At 37.2% G+C, this 19012-nt stretch overlaps 1 protein-coding gene across 5 annotated transcripts in view; it reads right to left on the reverse strand.

The window, feature by feature from the left end:
- Positions 1-19012, reverse strand: part of LOC149808077 (tetraspanin-9-like) — a 148818-nt gene that overhangs the window by 128147 nt on the left and 1659 nt on the right. For 4 of the 5 annotated variants that reach the window (XR_016423969.1, XR_016423974.1, XR_016423971.1 and 1 more), the window contains exon 1: positions 3121-3391. The exons of the other annotated variant lie outside the window; for it this stretch is intronic. Coding sequence is in view for 1 of the 4 variants with exons in the window: in XM_089973350.1 (XP_089829476.1) it covers positions 3121-3186 (66 nt within the window). In the remaining 3 variants the exon portion in view is untranslated. Of the gene's footprint in view, positions 1-3120; positions 3392-19012 lie in introns of those variants that run through there. 5 annotated transcript variants of the gene reach the window in all.

Genomic DNA, 19012 nt, shown 5'->3' on the forward strand with positions numbered 1-19012 from the left:
GGAGACACAAAGTCTTAATTAAATACCCAGGATACACAAGGTCATAATTAAATACCCAGGATACACAAGGTCTTAATTAAATACCCAGGATACACAGTCTTAATTAAATACCTAGGATACACAAGGTCCTAATTAAATACCTAGGATACACAAGGTCTTAATTAAATGACTACGATACACAAGGTCTTAATTAAATACACTGGATAAACAAAGTCTTAATTACATACCCAGGATACACAAGGTCCTAATTAAATACCCAGGATACACAAGGTCTTATTTAAATACCCAGGATACACAAGGTTTTAATTAAATACACAGAAGACACAAAGTCTTAATTAAATACCCAGGATACACAAGGTCCTAATTAAATACCCAGGATACACAAGGTCCTAATTAAATACCCAGGATAGAGTCTAACTTAAATACACAGGATGATCAGTGAGATAAACCTGGGAAATTTGTTTGCTTTAAAAATCAACAAAATGCAATATACGAAACAGTAGAGCGCCACCTTTAGCTTATTGATGTGACCGACCATTGAAGCGGAGTATCGAAAAAAAGATTTTCGAGATGGCTGCCATGGCAGAAATAGTGAACGTCAGACCAGCACCATTTCGTTAACGACGAACTAGATATAACAAGTCGTGTTTTAGTGAAACCCGATGTTTATATAGCAGTGCATTTCAAATGATTAAGCGACAACAAGATTTTCAATCATTTGAAATAAGCCGCAACATATCGGATGTCCGAGCAGCACCATCTTCATTTAGGACCAATTAGACAGTGGGGTCAGTGTGTGTATAAAGTTTCGTGGCAATTCTCCAAGTAGTTTAGGAGTAGTAGCGATAACAAACTTGTCCCAACGGACGGACGACATTCAACGGAAAATAAAACATCGAATATCCTATCCTCGTTCGTGACCCTTAGATCTTTAAAAACAAAACGACACTTTCATGTAAAGCTGAATTGCTTGTCTTGTTTATAAATTAAGTATGATGTATACACACATCCAAGCTTGTATTTTTGGACTATGAAACGTTCACGAAACAATCAGCTTCTCAAGGAATGAACATAGACATATTAGGGTCAACCGATTTCACTGCAAGTGCATAGTCGGCTAATATGTAACACAAATATATGCAGTCCACCGTCCTATATAAACACCAGTAGAATATGTTATCAGAGAAGACGAAGTAACAATTTCACCCAACAGGATCCACCCTTGACTGCAGCATTTGGACAAAGCAACTGTTCTCTCCCCCACCTCTCACATCGACAGAATAGGGCAAAGTGGTGGGAAATTTTTTTAAATGTCTTAAAACAACCGTATTACTTAGCTTTTATTAGTAAGAAAAACAAGAAACACATGTAAACTTAAATAATTATTTACAATATTATAATTATTGTTACGTTGCTTTGATTCATAAAAACTGTTGAACTACCTTGTTACTGCTAAAGAAAGGAACCTCGAAAATAAGATATGGTTGACATCCGTTGGTAGATTTCGAGGTGAAAGTCCTTTTTCTTCCTACTTTTTTTTTTATACAGATTGATATACGGAATCTCCAAAGGGTTATATTCTAGAAATACACGGAAAATCACCCACTTATTCAAGCTTTACGTATAAATTTTCGGATGGAGTCTCGTCGATTGAAACCCAATTGCAGTTATGTACAATCCATTTAATTGACCAAAAGCAATAAACAAGGATTTTAAACCGTTTTACACTGTTCTCTTAACAAAACAACATCAACAACAACATAATCATTGATATTAAGAAAACGACAGCATCCACTGACCTAAAAATAAAAAAAAGAAAGGGTTGGGGGCCGGGGATAGATAAATGAGATATAAACTTCGCTTTCTCTGCGTATTTGGGCAAAATGACTGGTACCGGGAAATTATTTTGCCTGGATTGCACCCTAGTGTGGACCCAGATAACTGAAGATGATATCAGAAGAAAAAAAATATTTTCAAATCAGTGAATAAAATAGCTAGGTGCCAAATTTATATCGTTGTTCCTCGTAAAAAAAAATAAACTGTATGTGCCAGAGTGCACTGTTGTATTATCCGTAGGTAGATATATGCTTCGGAAGTAACATACGCGATAAACATCAATATTGCGGTAATTTAGTTAATGCCAACACGATCTTTATTTACCTTTCGGAATTTGTATGCACATGCTTAAGCTGAGTTCACATGTTTATACTTTAAGGAGTTTTACGAATAACGGGGGGGGGGGGGCGAGTGGCCGAGTGGTCTAAAGCGCTCTCCGTTATGGATCACTGCCATCTCACCTCTTTCTGCGTGGGTTCGAGTCTCGGATTCGGCCAATGTGGGTATGTGAGAAAGTTTGCCGGTAGCTTATCGTGGGTCGGTGGTTCTTTCTTCCTCCACCAATAATGCTAGCCGCCATGTATAGCCTATCGTGTGCTGAAAAATGGCGTTAAACCCTACAACAACAACGAATAACGTAGCGTGTACCATTGGAAAATAGTATCTAGATGCCTAAGCCTGAAATTCCAATATGCATTTTTCAAAATTAACTAACAGGTCCAAGAATGCGAGCATTTAATTCCTGTCCTGTAATGGGCTACAAGTCTTTGAAACAGCTGCCGATGGCACTCGGCATTAAACTAAACGGTCAATTTGAAAATCAAATAGGAACGGTGGATGCAAGCGTGCTTTTGAAAGTTCATGCACGAAAGGACCGACAAACAGAAGTGTAACCCGCCTTGGCGGAAAACGAAATAAAGTTGTTTTCCACTTTAACATACGGATTCAAAACAAAATAAATAAATGTTAAAATAATATCAGAAATTAAATTAAAGTTTTATGAAAAAATAAATATTCCATGATATATACAAATACATCATTGCATCTGTTCTTAATCTATTTAATGTAATCTGACTGAAATCAATCTCCACTGTCTTATGTGATGATCTGACTGACAACGACCGCTTAGGAGTCGTGATCTGGCAACTTCTGAATTAGCCAATGGAAATGCAGTGGAGATCTAGTTTTAATTAGATGGTCTGACGTTATTCACGTTATGTAGAAGGCGTTAGTAACCGATGACCTCTCTCTCTCTCTCTCTCTCATAGATAGATATATACGTACCAAAGTCCAGACATTCAAGGGAAGTTCGTCTTGTTTCCTTTCTTTTAACTTCGCAGTTAGTTCCATATCGCGTACAACTATTCCACAGAGTGAAGAGATGAAAGTATTGTCAGTACTTCGTTTGATTCTCCGTTTTCTACCAACACTTCAGCAAAACTGACATCGCAAAGACACGGTGTTTTAAGCTATTTATTCATTTATTTACGACCTAAGTCCGCGTGATTCTCACACCTACATGAAACATCGGTTTCTAGTAGGACTACTTCCGCTCTATATCCGGGCACTTCATATCCCGACGAGTTTAAGAGCTGGCATCTCGACTGATATATATTTGAAATGTTCATATACCACTGTATTTTATTATACCAGTTAACAATGAAACTTTGTCTTTATTGTTTCTTAGAAAGTCCCAGGCACGGATCATGTCCAGTGCTGGGGCGGTGTCCAAAATTTAAAATGGGCCCTGACTTTACTGGAAAGGGCACTAAAACGTCTGCGTGTCTGCTTTCTCATAGTGTGTATAACACCAAATAAACGTGCGCAAGAATATAAAAAAAATGTCAAATTTCAAGTGACGATTGAGTGTACGTTTGTGTGGAAACGTTGGGGGGGGGGGGTTGGCCGGAAGGGGGAATGCGGAAACTTTGGACTCCCACCCGAGCCAGCACTGGAACCAGCTAAAGTATATGTTTGTATACGTCTGGTTTTAGGGTTAGTGCAAACATAAATTAATCTAATCTTTCCGAAAAATGACGTAATTAGAATCTGAAATAAAGTACCACAATGTAGGCTGAAAGGGAAAACAACGTACATAAGACGGATTTCTAAAGGGTTTCTATATTAAACATAGCATCCTAATTATATACCATAGCGATATAATATAAAAGCACTTGCTGGCGTTTATCTTTCGAACCCTAACTAGACTGGGGACATTTCTGAAGAAAAAAATAATAAATACATTATAATAAATAAGTAAATTAAATATCCCCCTACTAAATTAAATAGCCCCTATACACACCCTTCATGCCTTACATGACTAGCAAAATAAGTGTAGTTTGATAAAGACAGTTTATAGATCTCATAGAAGAAAAAAAAAAAAATGGACTGGTGCACTATTGAGCGAAAAGAATTCCCAACATAAGAAGACAATGCCATTTCGTCCTTTTAACGGTAGAGAGTTGAGACCATCTCTGATATTCATAAGGGGGAAAAAAAATAACACCAGCTGCTGTTGTGCACATAACGGATTTTAGCCTGACACCATTTTCGTTTAGGAAAAAGTAGAAATTAAAAGTGTTTGGGTGAAACCCATGTCATAATGATAATCCATTCAAGGTCAGTAATGACAAACCGATATTGAAGACTGTTGTTGTGACAGCCATATTGGATGCAAGACTGGCGCCATTACATCTAGGTATAATAAGAGGGATACGGGGGGGGGGGGGATACCACATGCTGATATAGCCGTCTATTTGGGAGGGGAAGATTTAACAATAGTTTCAAGATATGGATTTCCATTCAGGAGTAGCAGTAACAAAATTGTCAAGATGGCTATTGTGGCTGCCATATTGGACGTCTAAACCAGCACCTTTTCAGTTTAAGAACAACTATATAACACAATCTTTAAGTGAAAAGCCCATGTTGATATAACTATACGTAATGGAGGACTAAGCGAATAAGAGCGCTCTTGCCCACCCCCCACACCCCCCCCCCCCCGAATTTCAGCCTTTCGGACACGACAGTAATCAAATGTCTTGAGTATGTTGTACCTCTTTGTTCGAGATACTTATATCAGTATATATCCTTCTGATATAGTACATATTTTAACAAAACATTGTTGGTATAAAGTCAATGAATAGTTCCAACAATATGAGTTGTTTACATAACATCGGCCGTGAGTAGGATGCTTGTTACAAAGTTTTCTCCCAGTTTTAAAATACACTAAGCACCGCTCTTCCATATATCAATAATGATAACAATATTGGCAGTGATATTTAATTATGTGTACATGCCTCTATAATAGACTGACAGCACAAAAAATTGTATTTAAGTAGACAATAATCTCCTTCCCCCGAACTCGTTAGGGTTACCTTTGAGCAATTCTCCATCCAAACTCACTCAACAGTAAATACACCCAGTCCTCGTTACATGCTCTTTAAATACCGTCATTTCATGTAAAGCTACAGCGCAATGAATTGGTTTGAGCGCCCACTAAAATTATCCGCCAGTCTGTTTTCCGAATGATATTATTTTCAGGGTAATTGGGGGAATGTGAAACTGAGTTGCCCCGTCTAATTGAATAACGTTAGAGCCCTATTTAATTTCAGTCAACAACCTTCCTGTAGTAATAAGGCTAGGGTTTGAACAGGTCAGGCAGATTATACTGTATAGTGGGTGTATCCGACCGACTAGATAAAGATCGGCATCGTCAGAAAAATCAGTGAATTTACAATAATTTAATCAGGTACATTATTTACTAACAGAAGAAGGCTTCTTGCTCTACGTATTAAGCGATTTTCATGAAGTTCACCGGGCCATGTATAAACAAAATACTACCAAACAAAGCATGTACTTTTCATATATTCATAAAAGGTGAGAACCGTCTTTCCAGCACCCCTTTGTGAAAAAGTAGTTTAATGTTTAAAAGTATGTGTGGAGAAAGTAGGGGGCAATATCGATATTTTATCTAAAATAACAGCTAGACATATTGTAAATTACTGGGGAACAAATGGTATGAAATTTAAGTAACTTGCTGGAAAATTTTTAAATCTTACTGGATTTACCTTCATGAACTTGACTTAAGTATTGTCAACTAACTGAAATCGCGTCCTAAATGTCTTTTTTGTGTATTTTTACTCTACCTTCTTAAAGACTCATCTTTTCATCAGGACATAAAATAAAAAGACAAAATAGAAACCGCTCAACCTATAGCTAGCAAAAAATGATTTCCATCATACCAACATTGAAGAAAAGTAAAAATAATATGGCAATTTTGGAAAACGAAGGAAAATATAACGAGTCTGACGAAAAATAGGTCACTGGAAAGATTGTGAAAACATATCCACATTTATATCTAACTTCAACTTTGCAACATACGGGTTTTATTGAAAATTAATAGCCGGCAAATATAACTCACACGAGAAGAGACGTGTACCTCTGTTATTAAAAAATAAAAAAATAAAAAATGTCCCACATCAACATTGTCGTAACCGTCTTAAGTCATTAAACCTTCAGCATTTTAAATCTAGTTTATTTTTCACCGATAAATCGGTTATGGACTGACAAATAGACGCGCTAGTATCCACAAGTCTTGTTCATAATTGTCGACGTGAGGGGAATCTCTCTCTCTCTCTCTCTCTCTCTCAATTATACCTTCGATAAAGTATTTTGTTCTGTGACACAGCGAGGGTTGCTATTGATTTCATGCCGGTAGGACTCGATGTCAGGTCGTTAAAGTTTGTTAGGCACTATGAGGCACCGTAACGGACAAAAGCTGGTCTAATGAGAACGTTGCAGTTGATATTTCGATGTCGTATGTCGAGAAATCCAAAATGACGTGGTGGATCAAATTGGATGTCTTTAAAGTTCCATTTTCGATTTTATATTTTGAATTACACGGCGGTGGTTGAAATTTCAATTATCGTATGTTGAGAATCCCTAATTCACAAGTTATATGTAACTGTGATGGAAGTTCCATTTCATATGGCTAGTATTTAGATGTCATCTGTTGAATTTCACTGCAACAAGAAGCAGCTTCTTTGTTTAAAAATAACGCGATCCGTTCATGAGAGCGACCTCGTGCGAAGAAATTCATAGAATTCTCGACCTGTGAATGGTAACTTTCAAACTGTAAATGCACGAAATGTAACGGCGCCTCATAACTGAATACACGAATGATGTATCTTAATACTCGATATTATTTTGAATTGTTAAAGTGGACATTATATAATATGTTTGTTGAAAACCAACACATCATTTCACCAGATAAAAATAACAATTCTGACAAGCACAATAAAATGTCCAATCACCGGTGTCACATTCAACAGATACAATCTGAAAACTCAACATACGAAATGGAACTTTCAGCACAATCAATGTGATTCGTGTAAAATTAAAACTCTCGACATATGACATTAAAATTTCAACCACCGTCGTGTAATTCAAACGACACAATCTAACACATCGACATAGAAAATATAACTTTCAACCACTACTGTTTAATTCAACAGAAACAATGTAAAATCTCGACCCAGAAAATGGAACTTTAAGGACAAACAGTTTTGATACAACACATGAAATTGCAATTCTGGACATATTACACTAAAATTTCAACAGCAACGTTCTGATTTGACCAGCTTTTGTCCGCTACGGCGCCTCATAAGGCACGGTAGTTAGCGAATATCCTATGCCGACACTGGGTTGTTTCGGCGAATACCAACTTCTTGACTGGCAACGAACTCCGATCTGATTAAAATCAGATCTCTATGTCGTACATAAAGATCTGACAGCGACCGCTCAGGGGTCATGTTCTGGTGAGCTATGTTTCTGAAATCAGATTCCCATATCGTAAATAAAGATCTGACAGCGGCCGCTTAGGGGTCATGTTCTTGTGACCTATACTATTTCCATAGTCCCTAATTTTACCAGCCCATCAGAGGAAGTCTTGAATCATCGCGTTTGTGAGACTGGGCAGTATGGCTGAAGAACATCAATATGTACCAAACCATTTGATTTACTTTCAGATTTCTGAAAACTTCATTTTCGTTGGCTAATTCAGAGGTCAAGAGAACTTAACCCCTAAGCGGTAGCTGTCAGATGTTCACGTAGGAAGTGGAGATCTGATTTTAATCAGATTACAATGCGCTCTGATCTATCATCCCAACATAAATGTCAAAAAAGCCACCTGTCTCCCCAAAAAATGTGTAGGGTAAGTCAGAAGAAACGTGGAAAATAAACATGACTTACAAACCTGTCAAACAGCCATTGTAGCGCCATGGTCATCAGAATCCCTATATAACTTAACTATTCCGTCTTTAAAGGATTCGCATCATGGAGACGTATTTTGTTCAAAGCGTCCTGTCTGCTGTGAAAACCACGCAATGTCTATACTGCTATTATGAGAGATCTTCTCGCCCTGCTTTCGAGTATTATACCGTCTGTCCTCTATGATACATAACGACCAGTGTGACTGAGGTCTTTGTCCTTTTCTATTGCTAAGTTTTTTGTTTTTTTCTGAATGACAAGGCTCTAAAACATTGTTAAGAGAACAATCTTTTTTATTTGCTGTAAATTTCGAAAGAATCTGTCATTGTTTTTCTTGTGAATTTAGACTATACATTCAAATGACCCTGGTGGTTTTCTAAAGGAAGATTTTGTACTTCTGAATAAGAAATGATTGTGATATTTAAGAAATACAAGTTTTCTAATTCTAGATATGTGTCTGACCTTGTCTTGTGGAAATGACTAGAGATTAAGCAGTACTAGCAAATTTCTCAGTTGATTAGTCTTTCCATCTTCGGTATCCAAGGTTCCAATGCGATAACCTTAATTACACCCGGGCGTATCGAGCAGACATTTCTGTGCTTCAAGTGCTTGAGTTTCATCGGATGCGGCGGCAAGCCACCGAATCGAATCAAAGCAAGTTACACAAATTTGAAAATCGTTTTTACAAAATCGAGACAAAGGGAACACACAACTTGAGTGGACTGATTCGCAAGCAAATTTCCATTGCCGGTCCATGTTTGCACAAATACCTTTCACTCAAATACATCTGCAATGGCTTCCCTCTGGTACACAGACATACTTTCGATGTTAAACATCCAAACTATCCTTTTTAGGTCAATTGCCCCACCATTGTCCGCCGATTTACAATGCACCACGTTACTTGTTAGTTGGCATTACATATGAAGAGAGGCAACTCACGACATCCAATAGATGTCGCTAGGACAAAGCACGAACATATCTGTTCGATCCGACAAAGTGTAGATAAGGTTATCATATCGGAACCTTGACTAGCAATGAAAGATGTAGACTTTCTGGCTAGAAGGAAATGTAGGTTAAATTGCACGCCAGGGCCTAGCAAAAAAAGAGCCAGAAACAAATTACAAAAAACTAGTTACATCCTAAAATGAATGTAAAGGAACCTAAATGGAACTAACAAAGACAAGAAAGAGCTATTACTACTGAAAAATAGAAACTTTAGCTATATTTGTAACACATGATGCAATTTCCACCATGCTGACAATAGGCAAACCCCTTCCTCACTGTCTGATTGATCCTAACTCTAACCCCACTTGACCCAAACCATCTTAACTGCCCGATTAACTCAAACCCTAAAACTCACTGGGCAAAACCCTTCCTCACTGCCTGAGTAACCCCTAACCCTGATTGGGCAAAAACTCACCTAACTACCAGAACCTTACCCAAATGCTGAAATCAAGTATTTGTCATTATTAAAAAGTGATTGATTTATATTTCGTTGTTAGTTAACAAATATTACAACTTGCCATAAAGTGTGAGATGGTCACGTGTTTTCCCCAACTGAAAATGCAACGCAGTGTATAGCCGAATGCCATCACAAATCTCATTAATATTCATAGGGGTGGGTATTTAGATGGTACAAATTTGACCCAATCTTACATCCAATGGATTTGTCAAATAAAACATTAGCATGTCGGAATTTTGCCATTAGTTGCGTAACAATCGAAATAGCAATGAGTAGTGTGCCCCCCACCCCCATTTCAGTCATATACTCTTTCTGACAGGCGAACACTATATACTAAATCGTTGGTTTCCAATGTTTTGGAGTACGAGGACCCCTTCTTTAAACAAAAAAAATCTTCGCTGACCAACACATGATAATGGTTGTACTTTTAGGCTTCCTCTGAATACCCCAACTCCAAGGTCTGCCGCAAGCACAGTTTGGGAACCACTGTTCTGCAGTATTAATTGCATTCAGTCTGTGTCTTTCATTTGTCTAGAAAGTTGTTTGAATAATTCTGAATGTTATGCATTGTTTTAAGCAGTCGGAGTAAAAAGTTCAACAGAACTTGGTAGATCCAACGCAAGCATATGCCCCGACTTTTACAATAAGATTACTTGAATTTGAGAAAAGACAGATTCGTCCCTGAAACCTACATTTGCAGTTCAGATTAATTGCCGTACATGTAATAAGCAAAGGAAATGCATGTGTCAAATTAAAAAGAAAATGGTTTCGACGATATCAAGAGGACGTACTGAATACAGATTTTTTTCAGGCACCAAGGTGAGTGTCAGCTCGGTCATTTCCACATTCCCCTCGAGCTATAACGTTAATGTGCGTGGCAGAATGATTTATAACCATGTATATGAAATACCGATGTCCATCTATCCCTAACCTAGTAATTACAGCCCTGGCCTTTTTCAGGTCCGATGATATGACGAAGAAACTCGTGACAGGGGTAAACCATTATTTGGATAATATTATCATTTATTGCCTTTAGCAAAGACAGTCTGAACTTCGTAATGATAGGGTTTTGATCAACCGCAAACTGCACTAAATACGCGTGTTCCTATATAGGCCTGCAGGTGCGTAATTATGTGCAGGTATACACTTCCTTACATACGTAAGTACGAACGTACGTATATATATATATATATATATATATATATATATATATATATATATATATACAAACACACACACACATGAGTTGTTGGTGTGTATGTACAAAAAGTCAATATAAGAATCAAATACTGCGAGAACAGGAAAAAAAAGAAAAAACCGTTAATCTGAAGTCTGTAGGTATCAAAATTCTGTAAAGATGTAAAGAGCAAATGAACATTAGTTCTGAAGTTCCATAGAATCATTGACCTAAAGATATGTCTTTTCTGCTCCACTTACTTTAACAGGTGTAGATAACACCTTTCATAGGTCTAGATAAGGCGTGTAACAGGTCTGGATAACACCTTTCATAGGTCTAGATAAGGCGTGTAACAGGTCTGGATAACACGCTTTGGGAAAAATGAACTTTTACTATACGCTCTCCACTCGACGTGCTTTTGGCACTATCAACATACCTTAAAAAATAAGCGAACTGAAGGTACTAAAACGATTATGATTTTTTTCTCTCTCTGGATAAACATTTAAAAAAGATGGTGTAGGGTTGAGTGAGGACTATTTGTAAAGTGTATACGCCAAGCTTGAGATATATACGAAAAGTTAATTAGATAAAATAAAAGCCTTACACACAATATTCCCTTCATCATATAGGCCAAGCGCCTTTTTGTAATTCATTGGTTAAAAAAAATTAAAACAATACATGTATACTTCTCTAATGCATATACTAAAAAGTATATTTTTTAAAGAAGTAATCATATTTTCCATATATATATATATATATATTACTGATTTGGTTACTGTTTCAGAATAAAACATGTCAATTTCCATCTGAAATTATAAATATCATTATGACATCGTGACTCTTGACACAAGGCCCCATCTCAAAAAGGTGTCCTTAAGGTAAACACGTGCGCTCATCTTCACCGACTCCGAAAGGAATTTTAGTTGGAACAATGGTATCGCCATCATTTATATCAACGTGAACAGCATTCAAGCGAAGACACTTTCTGTCAATGTTATCCGTGTCTGCTAAGCAGCGTTTAAGAAGAAATTATCAACAGCTTTTATATTTTAAGTAACAGCCACCATACTTAATTGCAGAGTGTAATTTTGCATTAACTTAAAAAAATAATTCATGCCAGACTTCTTCTGTTAAATGAAGTCAGATTGTACGGTACCATGTAGATTTTGAAAAGAAGCCTTTTAAAGATTTTCCATTTTAGTAATGGCGGCCACATTTGATTGCAAACTAGCATCATCTGCAAAACGCTTGCTGTCAAATTTGATAATATAAGTTTAAAACCGTTTATTCCTCGATGTTTTCTGTCCAATTTGGTCAGTTCGGTTAAGGTGCCTGAGAAGAATTCGTCTTTAGCTTCTTCCACGTTTTGGGGCATGGCGGCCATAAGATGTGGCAGATAGGTGTAAATGTACAAAAGTTGAATGTCATAGACGCCAGAATACTTTTGTCAAATTTGATCAAATTTTATTTTGCAATTTTGGACAAGTTATTTCAATGTTTCTATATTATATTAACGATGACTGTAATAGCACAAAATTTTGTAGAGATACTTATGCAGTACATTCTGTTTTGGTCAGCGTGACATGATTGACGTATGGGCAATAAATTGTTGACTACGTGGGATTGGATCTACTTTGTTTGAAGCATGAATTGAATTTTAGAGTCCGTTTGAATTGAGTTTTAGAATCCGTTCAAACTGAATTTTAATTAGAGTCCGTTCGATAACGCTTAGACAGATATATCAATGCAGGATTAAGGGTAGGGAATGACAGGGTCGAGACAAGCCAGGGAGAACCAGAGAAGAGACAGAGAAGTCTCTGATAATAAGCTGGCCTGGGAACGGAAAGGTACAAAGAAAAACAAAATAGCTCCATACCTGTAATGCACAGTGGAAAGGGCACGGTCTACAATGAAGGCAGTTGATGACGCGAAGAGGCTAGAGGGGGAGGGAGAGAACTGAAGCATCCAGGTTATGCTGACATGCCGGCAAACTGAGCTGTGCCGGTCACTCGAATATATGACGAAATTTGTTCTATCGGTATAAGAAAATGGCTAATTAAATTTCGCATACATTTTACAAAATATATTTCAAACAGAAATTTAATTATTCAAAGTTCATGATCAAATTCATTTTGCTTATGTAACTGAATAAATTGTTACATTTTACATACGGGGGTTTGTGTTGTATTATTATGTATCGCTGCTCAGATAACTTATTCCATCCATTAATTTTGTATTGTATCCATTTGATTGTCTCGCTGGCAATACCACTTTGGTTGATTGACTCCTAAAAAACGACTATCCAAAACATGATGAGGGGTGCGGAGATCACGTCATCATCTCATCTCATGACATCGGACTCATTTTAAGGCGGGGGGGGAGGCATATTCTAAAAAGGTTAGTTGCATGCCATTGTACTTTCTGTCGGAAAAAAGGTTGTAAACGACGGACAAAGTGTCATACCATAAGACATTCTGTCACGTGGTTATTTTTTGTAATCAGCATTTTACAATTTTAAGTACCACTCCGGTGGCCTAGTGGTTAGAGCGTCCGCCTCGGATGAAGGTCACGGGTTCAAACCCCGGCCGAGTCATACCAAAGACTTATAAAAATGGTACGAACAGCTGCCTCGTTAGGAGCAGAACATTAAGAGGTAGTGTTCAGACTGGTCAGGATAATGTGACTTGAAGGGACACGACGCTACATGAATGCGTGTCCCAGTGCTAGACATCGCTATAAACTGCCACACAGCGGTCATCGTAGCGTATGACTGAAAAATTGTTAAAGCTGCGTTAAAAATCCAAATCACACACAATTTTAAGTACCCACTAGAATAATAGCAGACCCTGGCAGTAGCTACGCATATTACGAGTAAATCGTATTGAGAGTAAAAATTAAATGCCTCAAAATAATACCAACTATACTCGCTTTTAAGTCGAGTCAAACCGCTAACAACAAAGATCCTGATCTGCCGTAGCATAATGCGCCTGCATATCAGGGTCTATATTGTTTGTTCTACTGATTACTAATAATAAACTGCACAGACCAAGATCTGTCGAAGCATTATGTTACAGTAGATCTGGGTCTGTGCATTTTGCAGTTGCACTACTACTACTACCATCGTTATGCATCTATATCATGCATATAGTCGGTTTCGAGTTGTCTTAAAAACGTTAAAGATAAGTTCTGTATATACAACATACACATACATCTGTAGTCTCTATGCAGGACTGCCCTTGCCACAATGAACAGGATAATGCAAGAGGGATTTTTTCCTCGTGTCCTGGAACGCCGTATCGTTTAATTGGTAAAATCTACATGTACATTTTCACTACTCATACACAGCACACTTTCAGTCGTAGAGCACCGATAAACCGTAAATTGTTTTTATTGCCATAGTGTGTTCTTTTGACATTACTCGTGTTGGCCGGAAATGTATCTACTTCGCCACCCAAATTAACGGCATAATTTCAGTTTATTGCTCGAAGCACATAGGAAAATCACCCAAATTAAGTTATTGTTATATTTATGCCACAAGTTTTGAAATACATGATAGACCCACGACAATCGTATTTTGGAAAAATGCTCAACCCATTATTGCAATGTTATTTATACCTTAATAATAATAATAATAATAATGACGAAAACGGAAAATCCACTTTATGCGTTTTTTGTGCGGAAAAAATGTTTCCATAATATCTTCTTTGACTTAAATTACTATTATTTATATAAACTGTTATATATATATATATATATATATATATATATATATATATATATATATATATATATATATATAATCCATCTTATGTTCTACAGAATGTCCGTCACGAGTCCGTGTTTCCTATGACCCTCCCCACCCTATTTTTAGACGTTCTGACACTGGGGCGGGCAGGTTTAGAGGACACTCAGACTTGGTCGTCTCTTACACCCAAAACAGAATACGTTTGCCTTTTCACGTCGTTCATAAAATGCGGTACTTGTGAACTGTGATGAATCATTACAAATTTTTATATTAAGAAGATAGGCGGAAGATTAAGGATGGTTTTGGTGAATTATTCTGCTTAGCGACAGCAATTATATTAGGATTGTATGGCACGCCAACACAATGGTGGTTACAAGCATAAAAATATCAGTTAAAAAAACTGAAAAATCCTGGAAGATAGAATACTTCCAAATAATATAGTAGCTAAACACCTATAATAAAAGTAAATAGTTTCTCTTACGATATAAAATGTGCAAAGTCCTGATGTAAATAAAACAACAAATAAAAACATTGTTAAGGGCAAATTTCTTACAATTTGGATTCAAATGTGCAATTTAAACCGCATTCGCTAAGAACCTCAATTTTGTATTTAATTTTTTTATATGGCGTAACATATTCTAAGTGCTGATTTATTCACCTGATATAAAATTTATGTCACGGTTAAGATCTGATACGCTCCTTAAGAATGCTTCCGGTCAGTAGACAGGGGCACGATATACACTTCGATGGCTTTAGTTGTTTATGTAGGGTCAGCAGGTATGTGTAACGATAGGAGATAAGAGGTATACATTTATGTGAAGACATTACTTCTTAGAGAAATTGCTTTTTTTAAATACAAACATAAACCGATTATTTAAAAAAAGACTGATTGTAACAAGCCTTATAGTCCTTTGTTCTTAAAAACGAAAACATATCAAAAGCTACACAAGTCATCGCGAGAATATGACGTAGTACTTCATGGGAGTTACACAAAGGTTGATACGAGGTCTTTGTCTAATGGGAATTAACTAAGTCTACTGACAGAATCAAGCCGACGATCGGAGTCAGCTGCAGTCATGCACCCAGGAAATCACGACATTCAGTTAAAAACCAACTACGCCATATTCGCTATTTAAAAAAAATAGCGACTCGGCTGTCTGGGTATTATCACTACGCCGAGGTCATGTCTAGATGTTAAGAGCCACAAATTAGTTCTAAATACGAGCACACATTAGTTTGTTAATTTTCATGACATACTGAAGTCAGTCTAATAATGTCTTGTAAGTAACTTTAAACTAAGCACAATTCTTTCAAAAAGTGTGCTAATACGCGTTTTTGCAGAGTGTAAATGGCCTATGCTTACTGACGCACTTCCGTTGTCAAATCTTTTGGAGGTACGTAGTTTTGCACATTGTAAAGCTATCGAATTTCGGAGGAAAGAAACATTCCTTGCAGTTCGCAATTCCATAATGCTTAAAATTATATATAAATAGAAGTAATCAGTTAAACAATATCCACAACCTGTGAAGTTTGTTAAACACCTTCTCTGTTCTTACTGACATAAAAGAAATTTTCATAATGCCCTATTTATAACTCTCACTGCATATTTATCAAATACACGTTCGGCCTGCAAAAGTGGGGTATATTTGTTAAATTACATACATAAACCCAATTAGCTGGCATTCTATGTGATAGCATCTATTGTATTTAAGTATGGGGTTAAGTAATGGACATAAGCTGGTCAAAAAAGAAAACTGAATGAGTCAATTGTTGGTGCTAAACGTTACATTTCATATTTCCAGTTTTGCAAACTTCATGTGCTAAATTACATAGCGGTGGTTGCGAGTTCAATTTTCTAGAGTTTTTAGATAGTAAATGTTGCATGACACAGCGGAGGTTCAAAATTCAGCGCAGTATGGCGGGAATTTCATTTTCACACGTCGAATAAAGTTGTTTGCGTTGAAAGTTTATAGCTTAAAAAATTCCAGCTTCACATATTTATTGAAATTGTTTGTGCTCAAAGTTTCATTTCATAACTCGAGAGTTCAATTTTATTTGTTCAATTACGAGGCAGTGTTTGAATGTTACATTTCTGACGTCGAGGTTTTGGATGTAATCTGTAGAGTTACACAATGGTAGTTGAAAGTTCCCTTTCCTATATCGACCGCGTCTGTTGCCTAGTGGTTAGTGTGTCCGCCTCGGATGCGGGAGGTCGTGGGTTCGAACCCCGTCCGAGTCACACCAAAGACAAATAAAAATAGTAGTAACAGCTGCCTCGCTAGGAGCAGAACAGTAAGAGGTTAGTGTTCCGACTGGTCAGGATAATGTGACTTAGAGGGACGGCACGCTTATAAAAAATAATCCTAACAGCTGTCTCTGGGCGCTCAGCATTAAGAGGTTAGTGTTAGGACTGGTCGGCCTGGCGTCAGGTTAATGTGACTGGTTGTGACATCATCCTACATGTCTGCGGCATGATGGCTCAGTGCTAGACATCACTATAAACTGCCACATTGCAGACATCATAGCGATATGACTAAAAAATTGTGAAAGCTACTTTTAAAAATCCAAAACATACACACCCACACAACAATTTCCTATATTGAGAATGCCTTTGTCACGTGTGGAGTCAGGTTTTGTATTGATATTGTTTGTCAACCACACACACGTTGTTTAAGGACAATATATTCCCTTTTTTGGTTCATAAACGTGAAGCTAGAATAAGAATTACACGTATCTGAGAAAAAATGATATTCTGAATATTGCTTATAATTGGCTCACAAGTAAATGCTGCAAGATTTAAGCACACTTAATTACTGCCATCTTTATAAAGTCTTTAAGCAAGAAAATATTTACAATCCCAACCTGCGAAGGTTTCTTTAAGTCTACTCTTGTATGTGCTTGCATATTTAATTTTCATCAACAAAATATAAAAAACGTCTCTTACTTCGTTTTTATTTACTGATTAATGTATGTTTTTTTATTCCATAAAACTGAAAGGACTCCATGGCTGTGTAATATTGAGTGTAACATAAATGTTACAAAATGGGGTCCACATCATTTTCTAGCATGCGTGTGACAACGGTTTTAACTCTGACGCACAGTGCGAAGTGTTTGACCATTTGTCCCTTACTATTAGTTGTTGTTGTAGGGTTTAACGCCATTTATCAGCACACGATATGCTTATACATGGCGGCCAGTATTAATGGTGGAGGAAGAACCCAGGAAAACCTCGGAAAGAACCACCGACCCACGAGAAGCTACTGGCAAGCTTTCTCACATACCCACATTGGCTGAATCCGAGACTCGAACCACGCAGACAGAGGTGCGATGGCAGTGATCTGTAACGGACAGCGCTTTAGACCACTCGGGGGCCCCTTACTATTAGTAATAGTTAAGCTAACATTTTAATCGAGTATTTACGGTACAAAAGAAGGAATAAGTTGCGAGCTCGTATTAGTGCAAGTTCATATAAACGTGGTTTGAGACACAGACCCCTCCCCTCTAGTCCGAGTTTCCTCTGACCCTAGACACCCCATTTTGTGATATTTGCACACCCCAACATAAATGTCCAAATATCAAAAATGGGGTGACAAGGGTCCGATGAATCTCGGACTACCCCCCCCCCCAAAAAAAAAGGAGCTGAAAATTATTTCACGACTTCCCAGTACCCATCTTTTTGATGGATACAAACAATACGAAAACTTCATACAAAATACAGAATTACATTTCAGAATGTGTGCCCCTGTGTGCACTGAGGAACAATAATCTCCTAAATATATTATAGTTCTAAATGTAGAATGTGCACACGTCACACTAATTTGTACTAGTGAATGCAAGTTATCTTCAACATCAGGAAACAGATTTCACTATCATAACCTGAGGGGTTCTAGATCCCGTCAACTAAAAACAGTAATATTTGTATCAGAACTCGGGACAAACACAAAATCAACGGAATGATGTACCTTTTTAATCACAAAATCAACACCTATTAAAGCGCCACGGAATTTTGTGATAAAGTAAACAGCCCCCCCCATGAACCCCTAATTAAAATGCTCCAATTAAATTAAGTTGTTTACCATGCTCGTTTTCATGATAGTGAAACATCTGTCCCTAATTCACGCATTATTTCTGGTACGCTTAACGTGATATCAAATAAAACGAGGAAACAAAGAATGATTAAACAGACTGAAATTACGAAATAAATAATTATTGCTTTATCTCTCCCCAAAAATACGGCGATAGTCACCCCCACCCCATATCCGCCCTCGTCAAAGGTTATCTGATGGTGAGATTTTATGGGAAACAGTGTAATGAACGCTGTGCAAGTGGTTCAGCTCAACCGGATCGAGACAAAGGAACCTAGCCATTGCTGTTAGTGGTAAGAAAAAAGTTCATATCCGTTTTGTATCAACCGCTTCTTCCAGCAGAAATTTGCAACAAACCAACACGAACTTTTTTCAGTCATCTGTTGAAATATTAATAGTGTAATTTTTAACTAAACGCGTAACCGTAAATATAGAAAATC

Source organism: Sinohyriopsis cumingii, chromosome 1 (assembly GCF_028554795.1).
Source record: "Sinohyriopsis cumingii isolate HCF-2022 chromosome 1, ASM2855479v2, whole genome shotgun sequence".
In the NCBI taxonomy this organism is placed as follows: domain Eukaryota; kingdom Metazoa; phylum Mollusca; class Bivalvia; order Unionida; family Unionidae; genus Sinohyriopsis; species Sinohyriopsis cumingii.